At 41.4% G+C, this 15985-nt stretch overlaps 1 protein-coding gene across 50 annotated transcripts in view; it reads right to left on the reverse strand.

Annotated features, from left to right (window-relative positions):
• TRDN (triadin) overlaps positions 1–15985 on the reverse strand; it is a 798289-nt gene that overhangs the window by 370627 nt on the left and 411677 nt on the right. For 42 of the 50 annotated variants that reach the window (XM_075597200.1, XM_075597198.1, XM_075597218.1 and 39 more), the window contains 7 exons: positions 13724–13777; positions 12550–12633; positions 5109–5162; positions 4327–4380; positions 2150–2203; positions 836–889; positions 54–122 (listed from right to left, as the gene is read on the reverse strand). In XM_075597200.1, coding sequence (XP_075453315.1) covers positions 54–122; positions 836–889; positions 2150–2203; positions 4327–4380; positions 5109–5162; positions 12550–12633; positions 13724–13777 — 423 coding nt within the window. The remainder of the gene's footprint in view (positions 1–53; positions 123–835; positions 890–2149; positions 2204–4326; positions 4381–5108; positions 5163–12549; positions 12634–13723; positions 13778–15985) is intronic. The other 8 variants (XM_075597221.1, XM_075597191.1, XM_075597219.1 and 5 more) reach the window with 6 other exon arrangements.

The following is a 15985-nucleotide window of genomic DNA, read 5'->3' on the forward strand; positions in this document are numbered from 1 at the left end:
TCTGACTTTATTAATATGCACAAAAATAATAAATTACAGCGCTGATTGCTCACCTTTACCTTTCTTTGGTGTTACAGTAGCTGGTTTTACTTTGGATTTTTCAGGTTCTACAAAAAAGAAAGCTAAGGATCAAAGAGGAACTAAAGTTTAACAGGAGGCAAGAGGTAGGGAAATGTGAACTGCTGTAATATTCATTGTTTCTAGCTAGCACTGGGAGCATCTAATGATATGGGCACAGCAACAGCCTTAATTGCAAAAACATTTCTATTTGCAAGGCTTAATAATGTCAATTACCACCAATGTAAATGAAAGGTTGAGATAGGTACTGCACATTCAGGTATGTCAAATCAGACCCTACAAGAATCTTAAATTGCAAAAAACAAATACAAAAGTAAAAACTAATAAAATATATAGAACCAAAGACAAAATCACAACCCCAGGCTACGTGCCCATCGCTAGGTGTTTCTCACCGTATCTTTTTGTAGGTTTTCCGGTGATATTATTTAAGATTCGTAATAATTTTCAAAGCCTGATAATGATACTTTAGCATTTTTCTGCTTAATTTGATATTTTACATCATATGGTAAAAAAATAAATAATTATCAAGTTTTAGTAAAACACAAATATTTGTTAGAACCAAAACACGAATAAAGGTACCCAGTCTTACATAACAGGGTGAGCATCAGGCTGTGTGGGAACTCTAGTACAGAATTTACCAAAGCATTAAATGTCAAATTTTTGATAACATAAAAAAAATAGATTATAATATACTTTACAGATTACTATATAAGAGATACAGTATATAAAGGTTACGTAATTGTAGAAAATGAAATACCTTGTTTGTCTGAAGTTGTCGTTATTTTGTCAGGTTTAGTTAGTGTTGCAGGCTCTGCATATTAAAATATTATAACAAATATATTATCTGTTGTCAAAAAATCACAGCAATGAGCGTGCACCCATTAATACAACATTCCATTCAAAATTCTGTGGTATTTTTTTTTTTAAATATCAGGTGTGTAGTATTAGATAATACAAATCTACTTTTATGCAGTTTTAAATTATTTTTTAATGTATTAAGCTTCCTTGTGTTGCTATAGCAAATATGTAGAAATCCACAGCACTTCCTATTGAAAACAGGCAGCCATACTGGGTGCCCTGGGATGCAGGATCTTCACTGATCGATCACGAGAGAATTAATCAATCGGCAGATTAGATCATCTGGATAATAACATTGCCGTAAATGCAGGGAACTGCTGCATTTGTTAAAACATACAACAACAAAAATTAGGCAAGGTTCCCCTTTAATTTACAATATAAATATACATAGGTAATATAAGAGTAGTATGTTAAAGCAGAGTTTGGGATATGAATCTCAAAGCGCTTACAATCAACTAAAAGGTTCAGCAAAAGACAGCAATACCAGGCACCAAAGGCACAAAGGCCCATATCAAGTAAGTGGTGCTATGCAATAAAAATCCTTGCAGCGCCAGTGGACACTTTATGTTCTTTGTGCAAATACATGTCTGACTTCAATAATCTGCAAAGAATAATAAATTACAGCGCAGATTGTTCAGAGGAGGAAGAGTTAGAGGAAGAGATGAAGAGGAGAGGGGGAAAAGAGTGGGGAGAAAAGAAGAGTGGAGAGAAAGTAGGGGTGGGAAAATGAGGGGTAAGAGAGAAAGGTGGTAGAGAAATAAAGGGGGGAGTAGTGGAAAGGGATAGAGAGAAGGGGAATGAGAAAGCAAGAGGGGGAGAGTGAGTGGTGAGGAGGGAGGAGAGAGGAGGAGGGAGCGGAGAGAAAGAGAAGGGGAGAGAGGGAGACAGAGGGGAGGGTGGGGGGGGGGGGTGTGAGGATAAACCAAAAGGTGTATTTCAGAGGATATTTCATGGCATAACACCATTAAATAAATATAACACAATTTAGGAATATATATCTAATTTTTATACTGACTCATAAAAAGCTTATTTTACACAGATAATGACATTGTTTAAACAATGTACTTTTGTATTGCTCTTCTGTATTTCCGCACAACTTTATCATGTCCTTGATCAAGTCTAGCACTACAACAATAGCCAATATTTTGTGGACTAATAATGTAAAACTTGAATAATCTGCAAAACATAATAAATTACAGCACTGATTGTTCACCTTTATCTTTCTTCGGTGTTACATTAGATGGTTTTACTTTGGATTTTTCAGGTTCTACAAAAAAAAGAAAGCGAAGGATCAAAGAGGGTCTAACATTTTTCTGCAGTCAGGAGATAGGGAACTGGGAGGATGAGGTGACCAATTGGTTCTTATCTGTTGTCACAATCTTCGTATGTTATGTTTCTACCTAACATAGGGAGGATCTAATGATACAGGCATAGCAGCTTCCCTACTAGCAAGAAAGTTGCTATTGCCGAGGCTTAATTTTGCCAATGACCACAAATACAAATAAACGTAATAGTAGGGATAGGAAAATCCAGGTGATTGAAATCAGAACCTACCTATCCAGAATCTAAAATTTCAAAACAAAATAATAAAATCAAAGCTAAAACTCATATTATTTAGAACCAAAGCGCCAATCTTTACATCTTTCTCATCATATCTTTTTAAAATAATTTTACGTTTTTCAGTTATATTATTGACGTTCAGAAAAAAGGGGGGAAGGAGAACACAAAATGGATGTGTCTCCTAAAAGAATTCACTATACTGCACTCCTACATTATCTAAAATTTTACTTTTAATAGATTTACATAAAACATATGTTACCAAAACGCCGTGTATTGTGAATTAAAAATAAATTAAATTAACAGTACCAAGCATCCGTGTCAATAAATGTGCGTTGGAATAGTCTCAAGCAACTAATTGTAGTTGAGATTGCAAGACAGAGGCTGCTAATAGTCAGGGTATAAACCCCTCTGAGGCACCTATGAGACCAGGTAAATATATAAATGTAACCTACTCGGTGAGTGATTGTATAGTAGAGATTCAGCAGTCCTGCTTAAACATGTAAACCACAGGGCACTTACGGATAATAGTTAATGGTATATTACCATCCAGTGGATATAATAGTGCAGTTGATAGTGTGGTAATGGAGGAGAATGATTCACAGCATAGTGAAGCTAGTGCTCACAGCATTTTGGTCAGTGAATCACTGTACAACACACTCCAAATTATCATGTCATATAAAAGCAGGAAAGCTAGCTCACTGACTGTTGGTAAAAATATCCAATATTAGGTCTACATAGATAGAGTCAGGAGACGACAGAGCACTACATAAAAACAGCTCCAAGTAGGAGACTGACAACATTGGACGCGCAATGTTGTCAGTCTCCTACTTGGAGCTGTTTTTATGTAGTGCTCTGTAGTCTCCTGACTCTATCTATGTAGACCTAATATTGGATATTTTTACCAACAGTCAGTGAGCTAGCTTTCCTGCTTTTATATGACATGATAATTTGGAGTGTGTTGTACAGTGATTCACTGACCAAAATGCTGTGAGCACTAGCTTCACTATGCTGTGAATCATTCTCCTCCATTACCACACTATCAACTGCACTATTATATCCACTGGATGGTAATATACCATTAACTATTATACTTAAGTGCCCTGTGGTTTACATGTTTAAGCAGGACTGCTGAATCTCTACTATACAATCACTCACCGAGTAGGGTACATTTATATATTTACCTGGTCTCATAGGTGCCTCAGAGGGGTTTATACCCTGACTATTAGCAGCCTCTGTCATGCAATCTCAACTACAATTAGTTGCTTGAGACTATTCCAACGCACATTTATTGACACGGATGCTTGGTACTGTTAATTTAATTTATTTTTAATTCACAATACACGGCGTTTTGGTAACATATGTTTTATGTAAATCTATTAAAAGTAAAATTTTAGATAATGTAGGAGTGCAGTATAGTGAATTCTTTTAGGAGACATCCATTTTGTGTTCTCCTTCCCCCCTTTTTTCTGATTCACTTTTCAGTTCACAGTTTTCACCCACATTTTTGATAACCATAATTATTCACTTATTACTTTTTTCAATTGGTGTGGTTTTGTGATCACTCCCTAACCCTCGTGTTTTCTTCAATATTATTGACGTTTTCTGATTATGTTTCAGATATACAGTATTGCAGAGATTACAAAGTGGTTGAAAATTAAAAACTTTGTTTGACTGAAGTTGTCGTTGGTTTTTCAGGTTCCACACAACTTTATCATGTTCTTCATCAAATCAGGCACAACCAGTAGCCAATATTTTGTGAACTTTACACAAATACATGTCTGACTTTATTAATATGCACAAAAATAATAAATTACAGCGCTGATTGCTCACCTTTACCTTTCTTTGGTGTTACAGTAGCTGGTTTTACTTTGGATTTTTCAGGTTCTACAAAAAAGAAAGCGAAGGATCAAAGAGGAACTAAAGTTTAACAGGAGGCAAGAGGTAGGGAAATGTGAACTGCTGTAATATTCATTGTTTCTACCTAGCACTGGGAACATCTAATGATATGGGCACAGCAACAGCCTTAATTGCAAACGCATTTCTATTTTCAAGGCTTAATATTGTCAATTACCACCAATGTAAATGAAAGGTTGAGATAGGTACTGTACATTCAGGTATGTCAAATCAGACCCTACAAGAATCTTAAATTGCAAAAAACAAATACAAAAGTAAAAACTAAAAAAATATATAGAACCAAAGACAAAATCACAACCCCAGGCTACGTGCCCATCGCTAGGTGTTTCTCACCGTATCTTTTTGTAGGTTTTCCGGTGATATTATTTAAGATTCCTAATAATTTTCAAAGCCTGATAATGATACTTTAGCATTTTTCTGCTTATTTTGATGTTTTAAATCATATGATAAAAAAATAAATAATTTTCAAGTTTTAGTAAAACACAAATATTTGTTAGAAACAAAACATGATTAAAGGTACCCAGTCTTACATAACAGGGTGAGCATCAGGCTGTGTGGGAACTCTAGTACAGAATTTACCAAAGCATTAAATGTCAAATTTTTGATAACATAAACAAAATAGATTATAATATACTTTACAGATTACTATATAAGAGATACAGTATATAAAGTTTACGTAATTGTAGAAAATGAAATACCTTGTTTGTCTGAAGTTGTCGTTATTTTTTCAGGTTTAGTTAGTTTTGCAGGCTCTGCATATTAAAATATTATAACAAATATAACAAATATATTATCTGTTGTCAAAAAATCACAGCAATCAGAACCAATTGAAATCAGAAACGGGAATAGACAGGGCTGCCCGCTATCCCCATTACTGTTTGCCCTAACAATTGAACCCCTTGCATCAAAAATAAGGGAAGAAAAGAGCATTAAGGGGATTAAGATCTCCGAAAAAGAATACAAAATTTCCCTATTTGCGGATGACGTGATACTGACCCTCGCTGACCCCCACATCTCTCTCCCTAACCTACAAAAGATACTTCACCAGTTTGGTACAGTGTCTGACTATAAAATATACTATAAAATAAACATAGACAAGTCAGAAGCACTCAACATATCCCTCCCAAACACAATGTGGAAGCTATTGCAATCCAATTATAAATATAAGTGGAGTACCACATATACCTCGGAATAAGAATCTCAAACTCCCACGGATCCCTTTATCAATACAATTATCCCCCACTATTTGACCAGATTAAAAAAGTCTTAGGGGTTCATGCAATAAGCAGCGGAAAGGCAATTCTCGCCACTTTCCCGCCTAAAAAGTCTATCCGTATTCAGTAACGGGCGAGAAAGTGGCGATATTAAAAAAAAACGCCAGTTTGGCTGGCGGTTTTTTTTTCTGCAGGTGGCGGGGCGAGAAGGCACTTTCCGCCTAAAAATCCAACTTTTTCTGTCACGCTGTATTCTAGTAGAGGCGAGTAGCTAAGCGGAGCTATTCGCCTCTCTAGAATACCGTTTTGCTGGCGGATCAGCCACGCAAGAAAAAGTTGGCAAGTTGCTGCTCAGAGGCAGCGGATGAGTGGCGGATCGGCACTTAAAAAAAATTCAGTGCTTTTTCCTGGCTGGTATTGATGCCGGGGGTCTGATACCATTAATATCAGCACCAGACCCCCCGGCATGCATCCGAGGCAGGAAAAATGCATTTAAAGCCCACTTCATTACCTTAGCGGTTAACCGCTAAGGTAATGAAGGGGTTAAACAGCCGTGCCAGCTTTATTGTGGGTAGCGGGGGTGGGTGAAGGGGGTATTTGGCCCTTGTTGTTTGTTTAGGGCTTGCGGGGGGGTTGTGGGTGCACTTAACCCCTTCACGACCGTAGCAGTTAATACCGCTACGGTCTTGAAGGGGTTAAGGCCTCCCGCTACCCACCCGCAAGCCCTAAACAACTACCATTGGGGCTAATACCCCCTTCACCCACCCCAACTACCCACAATAATAAAAAATACACACACCAGCCCCACACGAACTACTAAATATATATATATATATATATATATATATATATATATATATATATATATATATGACCCCAACAACACCTATACCCCCCTAACATTCAAAACAGTAATGGGCACAATGACTATTATCCACAAATGGATAATAGTGCAGTTGTCCATTTAAAATACATACAGAACAATAAAGACATTAAATACATATAGCACTCACCCATGTGCGGCTGCCACGATGAAGGCCATCCTCATCTTCATCCTGCCCATGCCCCATCCGCTTCTGCAAAACAGACACAAGAATAAAAACATCCAATGTAATGTCCCCTAACCCCTTAATCACCATAGCGGTTATTAACCGCTACAGTCATTAAGGGGTTAACCCACCATCACCCACATACCCTCCCCCACTAACCCCCCCACACCCTGAGGCCTAACCACCCTCACCCACTACCCACAGGGGAGTCCTACCAAATACCCTTGGGGCCAATACCCCCTCCCCCAGCACATACAGTACAATAATGTGCCAAATAACTATTATCCACATAGGGATAATACATTATTTGGCCATTATTAAACACGTTAAATACCGTAATAAAATAAAAATAAAGAAAATTCTACTAACCTCATCAATAAGAAGGCTCCGTCGCCAGCATCATCCTTGGGGTCCGTTGCCAAAATAATAAATAGCCAATACATATCAATGACATTAACATACCAATGAACCCCTTAATCACCTTATCGGGTACTAACCTCAAAGGTAATTAAGGGGTTAAGCCATCCTGCAATGGCAACACCACTTATGCATAACATCCTCAATGAATTAAAAACCAATTTCCTAAACAAATCTCATTTAATCATTTAATCTAAAGCCTCAAATGCCACTTAAAACATTGCCTTTACAGTGTATACATGTAGCATAACATGTAAGCTACATGTACACGCTGCAAATCAATGTTAACAATACAATAATCCAACTCAAATAGCCTGACATCACAAGAAGTATATTATGAAATGCAATAAAGTCACCATCAATGAATAAACACACATGAATTACATCCCTAAACAATTAAAATACCATCCATACCAATTACACAATTAACTTTAGCTATCGTTACAGAGAACAAGTTCAAAACATACAAATAAGGACACCAAAAATTACAATATACTAAAGCAAGCCTCTCCATAACCTACAGTACAGCATAGAAGCCCCAAAATTACATCTCTCTAATAATAAAATACATTTAACACACATCTAAGCATAGCAGCATAGCAGCATAGCCACAATCATTTACAATACAGTAAATCAAGCTTTAACAACACTATAATTTCTTACCCTGTATCTATATATCTCTATAGACAAACATACATACATACATACAGTGGCAAGAAATGATATGCAAAAAAAAAAAATTAACACATGAAAAAGCAAAAAAAAACACATTAACATTAAATACATTTCTTTATTTAACTTACCATTACTTGACCCCACCAACTCCCGTTGATCAGCTTACTCATGAACCAATCCACGAACAGGAACCCATAAAATAAAAAAACATAAAATAATAAACATTAAAATAATAAAACACGACAATCCAGGGGTCTTCTAGTTGTAATCCATCTTCATTTGTATTCTTCTATCTTCTTCCGGGGTCTTGTTCCCGTCTGCTGCCACGCCCTGGTCTTCTTTCTTCAGTAGGAGGTCCTTCCTCCTCGGCGTCTGGCTTCAAAATAAGACGACATAGGCTTTTAAAGGCCTATGACGTCACATTTTCGTCATATGGTTCCCACGGCCCTGATTGGGCCGTGAAAACCATGTGTTTTGGCCGATGTAAAAAAAAAATGATGACGTCACTTAAAGGCAAAGAAAGCACAGCCAATCAGAATGGCTTTGCTTCAATTGCCTTTAAGATGATGTCATGAAAAGAAACATGGCCACCCTCACATGGTACGGTAGCCAATCAGAGCGTGGGAACTCCATCCCTACTCTGATTGGCTCTAGTAGACCATGTGACAGAGGCTTGGGGAAGAACGGATATGACGTCATTGAAAGCCTGTCACATGGTACTTGAACCAATCAGAGTAGGGATAGACTTCCCACGCTCTGATTGGCTACTGTACCATGTGAGGGTGGCCATGTTTCTTTTCATGACGTCATCTTAAAGGCAATTGAAACAAAGCCATTCTGATTGGCTGTGCTTTCTTTGCCTTTAAGTGGCGTCATCATTTTTTTTTACATCGGCCAAAACACATGGTTTTCACGGCCCAATCAGGGCCGTGGGAACCATATGACGAAAATGTGACGTCATAGGCCTTTAAAAGCCTATGTCGTCTTATTTTGAAGCCAGACGCCGAGGAGGAAGGACCTCCTACTGAAGAAAGAAGACCAGGGCGTGGCAGCAGACGGGAACAAGACCCCGGAAGAAGATAGAAGAATACAGATGAAGATGGATTACAACTAGAAGACCCCTGGATTGTCGTGTTTTATTATTTTAATGTTTATTATTTTATGGTTTTTTATTTTATGGGTTCCTGTTCGTGGATTGGTTCGTGAGTAAGCTGATCAATGGGAGTCAGTGGGGTCAAGTAATGGTAAGTTAAATAAAGAAATGTATTTAATGTTAATGTGTTTTTTTTTGCTTTTTCATGTGTTAATTTTTTTTTTGCATATCATTTCTTGCCACTGTATGTATGTATGTATGTCTATACTGTAGAGATATATACATACAGGGTAAGAAATGATAGTGTTGTTAAAGCTTGATTTACTGTATTGTAAATGATTGTGGCTATGCTGCTATGCTGCTATGCATAGATGTGTGTTAAATGTATTTTATTATTAGAGAGATGTAATTTTTGGGCTTTTATGTTGTACTGTAGGTTATGGAGAGGCTTGCTTTAGTATATTGTAATTTTTGGTGTCCTTTTTTGTATGTTTTGAACTTGTTCTCTGTAACGTTAGCTATAGTTAATTGTGTAATTGGTATGGATGGTATTTTAATTGTTTAGGGATGTAATTCATGTCTGTTAATTCATTGATGGTGACTTTATTGCATTACATAATATGCTTCTTGTGATGTCAGGCTATTTGAGTTGGATTATTGTATTGTTAACATTGATTTGCAGCGTGTACATGTAGCTTACATGTTATGCTACATGTATACACTGTAAATGCAATGTTTTAAGTGGCATTTGAGGCTTTAGATTGAATGATTAATGAGATTTGTTTAGGAAATTGGTTTTTAATTCATTGAGGATATTATGCATAAGTGGTGTTGCCATTGCAGGATGGCTTAACCCCTTAATTAACTTTGAGGTTAGTACCCGATAAGGTGATTAAGGGGTTCATTGGTATGTTAATGTCATTGATGTGTATTGGCTATTTATTATTTTGGCAACGGACCACAAGGATGATGCTGGCGACGGAGCCTTCTTATTGATAAGGTTAGTAGAATTTTCTTTATTTTATTACGGTATTTAATGTGTTTAATAATGGCCAAATAATGTATTATCCCTAAATGGATAATAGTTATTTGGCACATTATTGTACTGTATGTGCTGGGGGAGGGGGTATTGGCCCCAAGGGTATTTGGTAGGACTCCCCTGTGGGTAGTGGGTGAGGGTGGTTAGGCCTCAGGGTGTGGGGGGGTTAGTGGGGGAGGGTATGTGGGTGATGGTGGGTTAACCCCTTAATGACTGTTTAAGGGGTTAGGGGACATTACATTGGATGTTTTTATTCTTGTGTCTGTTTTGCAGAAGCGGATGGGGCATGGGCAGGATGAAGATGAGGATGGCCTTCATCGTGGCAGCCGCACATGGGTGAGTGCTATATGTATTTAATGTCTTTATTGTTCTGTATGTATTTTAAATGGACAACTGCACTATTATTCATTTGTGGATAATAGTAATGTTGCCCATTACTGTATTGTATGTTGTGTATTGCTGCTATGTTTATTGGGGGCATTTGTCCCCAATAAACATGCTATTATGCGTTAACCCCTTCATTGCCTTAGCGGCTATCCGCTATGGTAATGAAGAAGCATTAATGTATTTTAATAATATTGTGCGGGAGCAGGGGGCCCCCTGAGCTGAACCGCATTTATTTGTGTCTCAGAGACCCCCTGCTTCCCGAGTTACAGGCCCCGGTTTGGGGCATTGGTTACAGTGTGGTCGCCATGTTTGTTGCGGGCACGTAGCGTATGGGACGCTATAAACATGGCGGCGACACTGCCCATCCGTTCACACATACCGGGGCCTGTAACTCGGTAAGCAGGGGGTCCCTGGTCCACAAAGTGATGTGGTTCAGCTCGGGGGACCCCCTTATTAAATAAATATTAATGCTGCTTCGCTACCATAGCAGATACCCTGCAATGTAAGGAACGAGTCTTTATTGATATGTGTATTTTACTCATAGTGTAGATGTGCAGAGGGTCTCCAGAGCTGAAGCGCTTTTGTTTTAGGTCCGGGGACTCCCTGCTTCCCGAGATACAGACCCCTTTATGGGGTGCCGGTATCCCTCTGCTTTGTTTACATTCCGTGGTCACGTGATCGGGACCTTTAAATGCAGAGGGATACCGGCACCTCATAAAGGGGTCTGTATCTCGGGAAGCAGGGGGTCCCCCGACCTGAAACCAATGCGGTTCAGCTCCGGAGACCCCCTGCACATGTACACTATGAATAAAAGTTGTTTTAAAAATAATTTTTTTTGTGCTGATGTTTGCGCCGAGAGAGCAGCGGATCTCTCTCTGCTGCAAACACAACTCGGCAGAGGACGGCTTCTCGGCAGTTTCTCGCCAGGCAGCCGTCCCGCCACCGGTTACTAGCTATTTCATCAAATGGTGGTGGCGCATTCATTCCCCAGGGATTCGCTCCTTACAGCATACAGCCAGTTTAACACGCCAAAAACATGGCTAATTGCTAAACTGGCTAATGCATTTTTCCGCCGCTTACTGCATGATACCCTTAGAGTCTTGGAAAAAAACTCCAAATATCATGGTTTGGGAGAATAGTATCGCTCAAAATGAATATTCTCCCAAGGCTGCTTTATTTCTTTCAAACACTCCCCGTAGTTGTACCACTAGCAGCCCTAAAAATATACAGGCCCTTATGTTCCAATTTATCTGGTACGATAAGAGACCGAGGGTTCCCAGATCGGTCATGCTCTCATCAAAAAGAAGAGGGTGTCTGGGGGTTCCCGATATGGTCAGGTACTATCTCGCAGACCAGCTGAGGCAAGCTGTAGTTTGGAATTGCGACCCAGCATCTGCCTGCTGGCTCGAGATAGAATCACATTATGCAGCCCCAACAACACTTCAGGTCCTGATGTGGTCCAAAGGAGGAAAGGAGGGAGGACCGAGGAGGTTTGAGCTAGGAGCAATGACTTGCACGTGGGACACATGGTTCAAAAACAAAGGGAAATATGGCCTGCTAACTACCCCATCTCAAATCACCCTTATCTTTGGAAACCCGAACTTCCCGCCCAGGTGTTCTAAAAAGCAATTTGACCAATTTCAGGGTCTTGGAATAAGACTGGTTGCCGATCTGCTGAAAAATGGAGAGATCCTATCCTTCCAAGAACTACGAGACAAATACCAGTCACAACATCTCCATCTATTCAAATTCCTACAAATGAGACATTTTCTGCTTTCTTTCTCATAGAACTCCAAATTCCCCCCACCCACCAGATTCGAAACCCTATGCAGTAAAGGCAGGTATCAAAGAGGTCTAATCTCTGAGATTTATAAGGGGATAGAGTCAGCATCAGAACCCCTGACCCACCACTATATGCAAAAATGGTCTGCGGACCTTAACATACAAATTGAAAAAGAGGAGTGGGAGGATATCTGGGAGATGGCGGCAAAAACCTCAATCTGCATGTAACAAAAGAGAATATCTACAAAATTCTATTCCAGTGGTACCTGACCCCAACTAGACTGAGCCAGATCTTTCCTGGCACACCATACTTGTGCTGGAGGAGATGTGGTCAAAAGGGAGACATGGTCAATATTTGGTGGTCATGTCCAGAGATATAGAGGTTCTGGGCAAAGATCCAGACATTACTCTACGAGACAATGGGGATCCCCTTTCCCCTTGATCCGCTGACCCTGGTGCTGAACAAACCGTTTGACGACCTACCTCCACCGATGAGTAGATTGGTCTCTGTAATCCTGACAGCGGCCAGGTGCTCAATAGCAGCAGCCTGGAAGCAGATTAAGGCCCCTGTGAGAAACACGGTTATTAGATGGATAGACGAGGTCATGTCAATGGAAAAGCTAACTGCCATGTTACACAAAAAATGCCGCAATTTTGGAACACTTGGGACCCTTGGATAGGCCCCCAGGGCCAGGGATTATGTGAAAATAGACGGGATAGGATGAGACCATAATGCGAATGGAGGAGGAGATGGTGATCCACGGGGACACCCTCCCAGCCCCCCCCCCCCCCCCGTTCCCATTTAATTCAAAATTCTGTGGTATTTTTTTTTTTAAATATCAGGTGTGTAGTATTAGATAATACAAATCTACTTTTATGCAGTTTTAAATGATTTTTTTAATGTATTAAGCTTCCTTGTATTGCTATAGCAAACATGTAGGAAGCCACAGCCCTTCCTATTGAAAACAGGCAGCCATACTGGGTGCCCTGGGATGCAGGATCTTCGCTGATCGATCACGAGAGAATTAATCAATCGGCAGATTAGATCATCTGGATAATAACATTGCTGTAAATGCAGGGAACTGCTGCATTTGTTGAAACATACAACAACAAAAATTGGGCAAGTTTCCGCTTTAATTTACAATATAAATATACATAGGCAATATAAGAATAGTATGTTAAGGCAGAGTTTGGGATAAGAATCTCAAAGCGCTTACAATCAACAAAAGAGAAAGCAATACCAGGCACCAAAGGCACAAAGGCCCATATCAAGTAAGTGGTACTATGCAATAAGAGTCCTTGTAGCGCCAGTGGACACTTTATGTTCTTTGTGCAAATACATGTCTGACTTTAATAATCTGCAAAGAATAATAAATTACAGCGCAGATTGTTCAAAGGAGGAAGAGTTAGAGGGAGAGAGGAAGAGGGGGAGAAAGGAGTGGTGAGAGAAAGGGGGGGGGGGGTAAGAGAGAAAGGTGGTACAGAAATAAAGGGGGGGTGGGTGGTTGGAAGAAAAGTGCTCTTCTGTATTTCCGCACAACTTCATCATGTCCTTGATCTAGTCTAGCACAACCACAATAGCCAATATTTTGTGGACTAATAATGTCAAACTGGAATAATCTGCAAAAAATATTAAATTACATCTCTGATTGTTCACCTTTATCTTCCTTTGGTATTACATAAGATGGTCTTTCTTTGGATTTTTCATATTCTACAAAAAAAGAAAGCGAAGGATCAAAGAGGGTCTAAAGTGTAACATTAGGCAGGAGACACGAAAATGGGAAGAGTAGGTGAGCAATGTGCTTCTGCCAACAAATTCTATGGATGTACCTAAGCTAGGGTTTTAAGTAAAAAAAAAAAAGCTGTGTGTGCTGTGCACGCGCATAGTAAGTGAAACTTCTTTGACTTTTGTCACAGAAATTGTATTTGTATTGGTGATGTTTTAATTAAAAATCAAAATACAATTTCATTGACAAAACGCAAATAAATTTGACTTAGAATATGCGTACACATCCCTTGTATTTGCACTAAGCGTGAATTCCTCGTGTGTGTGTGTGTGTGTGCGTGACTGTGTGTGTGTGCGTGTGACTGTGTGTGTGCGCGTGTGACTGTGCGTGTGACTGTGTGACTGTGCGTGTGACTGTGTGACTGTGCGTGTTACTGTGTGACTGTCTGTGACTGTGCGCGTGACAGTGCGTGTGCGCGTGACAGTGCACGGTGCACGTGACAGTGCGTGTGTGCGCGACTGACTGTGTGCGCGACTGACTGTGTGCACGACTGACTGTGTGCGCGACTGACTGTGTGCGCGACTGACTGTGTGCGCGACTGACTGTGTGTGCGACTGACTGTGTGTGTGCGTGTGACTGTGTGTGTGTGCGTGTGACTGTGTGTGTGTGCATGTGACTGTGCGTGACCGTGTGCGTGTGTGTGTGACCGTGTGCGTGCGTGTGACCGTGTGACGTATGCGCAGCCCCCCTGCACCTCACACATCCCCCTAACCTATTCACAGTCAGTGTGTGTATGTGTCAGTCAGTGTGTGTGTGTGTGTGTGTGTCAGTCAGTGTGTGTGTATGTGTCAGTGTGTGTACATGTGTGTCAGTCAGTGTGTGTGTATGTGTCTCAGTCAGTGTGTGTGTGTATGTGTGTCAGTCAGTGTGTGTGTGTGTGTGTGTGTGTATATATGTATGTGTGTGTGTCTGTCACTGTATGTGTGTCTCTCTTTCTGTGTCCTGCTCCCTCTCTCCTGACTCCCCCCCCCCTCAAAGGCAGGCAGAGCTGCGGACCCGCGGCGGCTCTGCCTGAGACTCTCCTCCTCCCCTCACACCCCCTTACAGACAGGCAGAGCTGCGGACCCGCGGCGGCTCTGCCTGAGACTCTCCCCCCCCCCCTCACAGACAGGCAGAGCTGCGGACCCGCGGCGGCTCTGCCTGAGTCTCTCCTCACACCCCCACCCCCTCACAGACAGGCAGAGCTGCGGACCCGCGGCGGCTCTGCCTGAGACTCTCCTCCCCCCCCTCACAGACAGGCAGAGCTGCGGACCCGCGGCGGCTCTGCCTGAGACTCTCCTTCCCCCCCCCCCTCACAGACAGGCAGAGCTGCGGACCCGCGGTGGCTCTGCCTGAGTCTCCTACTCCCCTCACAGACAGGCAGAGCTGCGGACCCGCGGCGGCTCTGCCTGAGTCTCTCCTCACACCCCCCCCCTCACACCCCGGCAGCGCTCAGTCAGCGGGACGCAGGAAAACGGAGGTAGGGAGGAGAGAGGCTGCGCGGCATGGCAGCGGCCGTTAGGAGCGGCGGCTATTGCCGCCGCATATGTCACGGTTTGTGGGGGGTGTGGGGCTCGGGGGGGGGGGTGTGGGGGGTGATTAGGAGCGCCGCCGCATCTGATTTGTGCAGCGGGTGTGATGTCAGTGTTGGGGTCGGGCTGAGCCAGAACACATCCCGGCCTCAACTGCCAGCACTGACGTCACATCCGTTTCATTTCTGTCTCCACAATTCTTTTTTGCCCCATCACGAATGAGGTGCCACTAAGGAAGTTTCACTTCAAAAAAATTGAATGTCCTGTTCAGCCCTGTATCAGGGTGAAGTCATTCGCTGATAATTATGCATGGGAAACATACCTCTGATGCTGAAACAGCCGTCAGAGGGTTAACACAGTCAGAGATACCTGGGCAACTAAGGTAGCTGTCAGGTGCCAGACCGGATTAGCAAGGGAGAGAGACTTTTCCAAACCCGGAAGTACACCAGAGGCTTTGCTCCCCCAGAGAGAGGATTGCCACAAGCGGAGACAAGCTTGCTGGACACAGGCCTGTCTAGAAGGAACTCATCTTCTAACCCTGCAGAGGAATTAAAACTGCTATTGCAGTATCCAGAAGGGATTACTTGGACTCTCTTGGGGCAGAGTTCCCCAAAAACAGAT

This window comes from Ascaphus truei, chromosome 4 (genome assembly GCF_040206685.1).
Source record: "Ascaphus truei isolate aAscTru1 chromosome 4, aAscTru1.hap1, whole genome shotgun sequence".
NCBI lineage: Eukaryota > Metazoa > Chordata > Amphibia > Anura > Ascaphidae > Ascaphus > Ascaphus truei.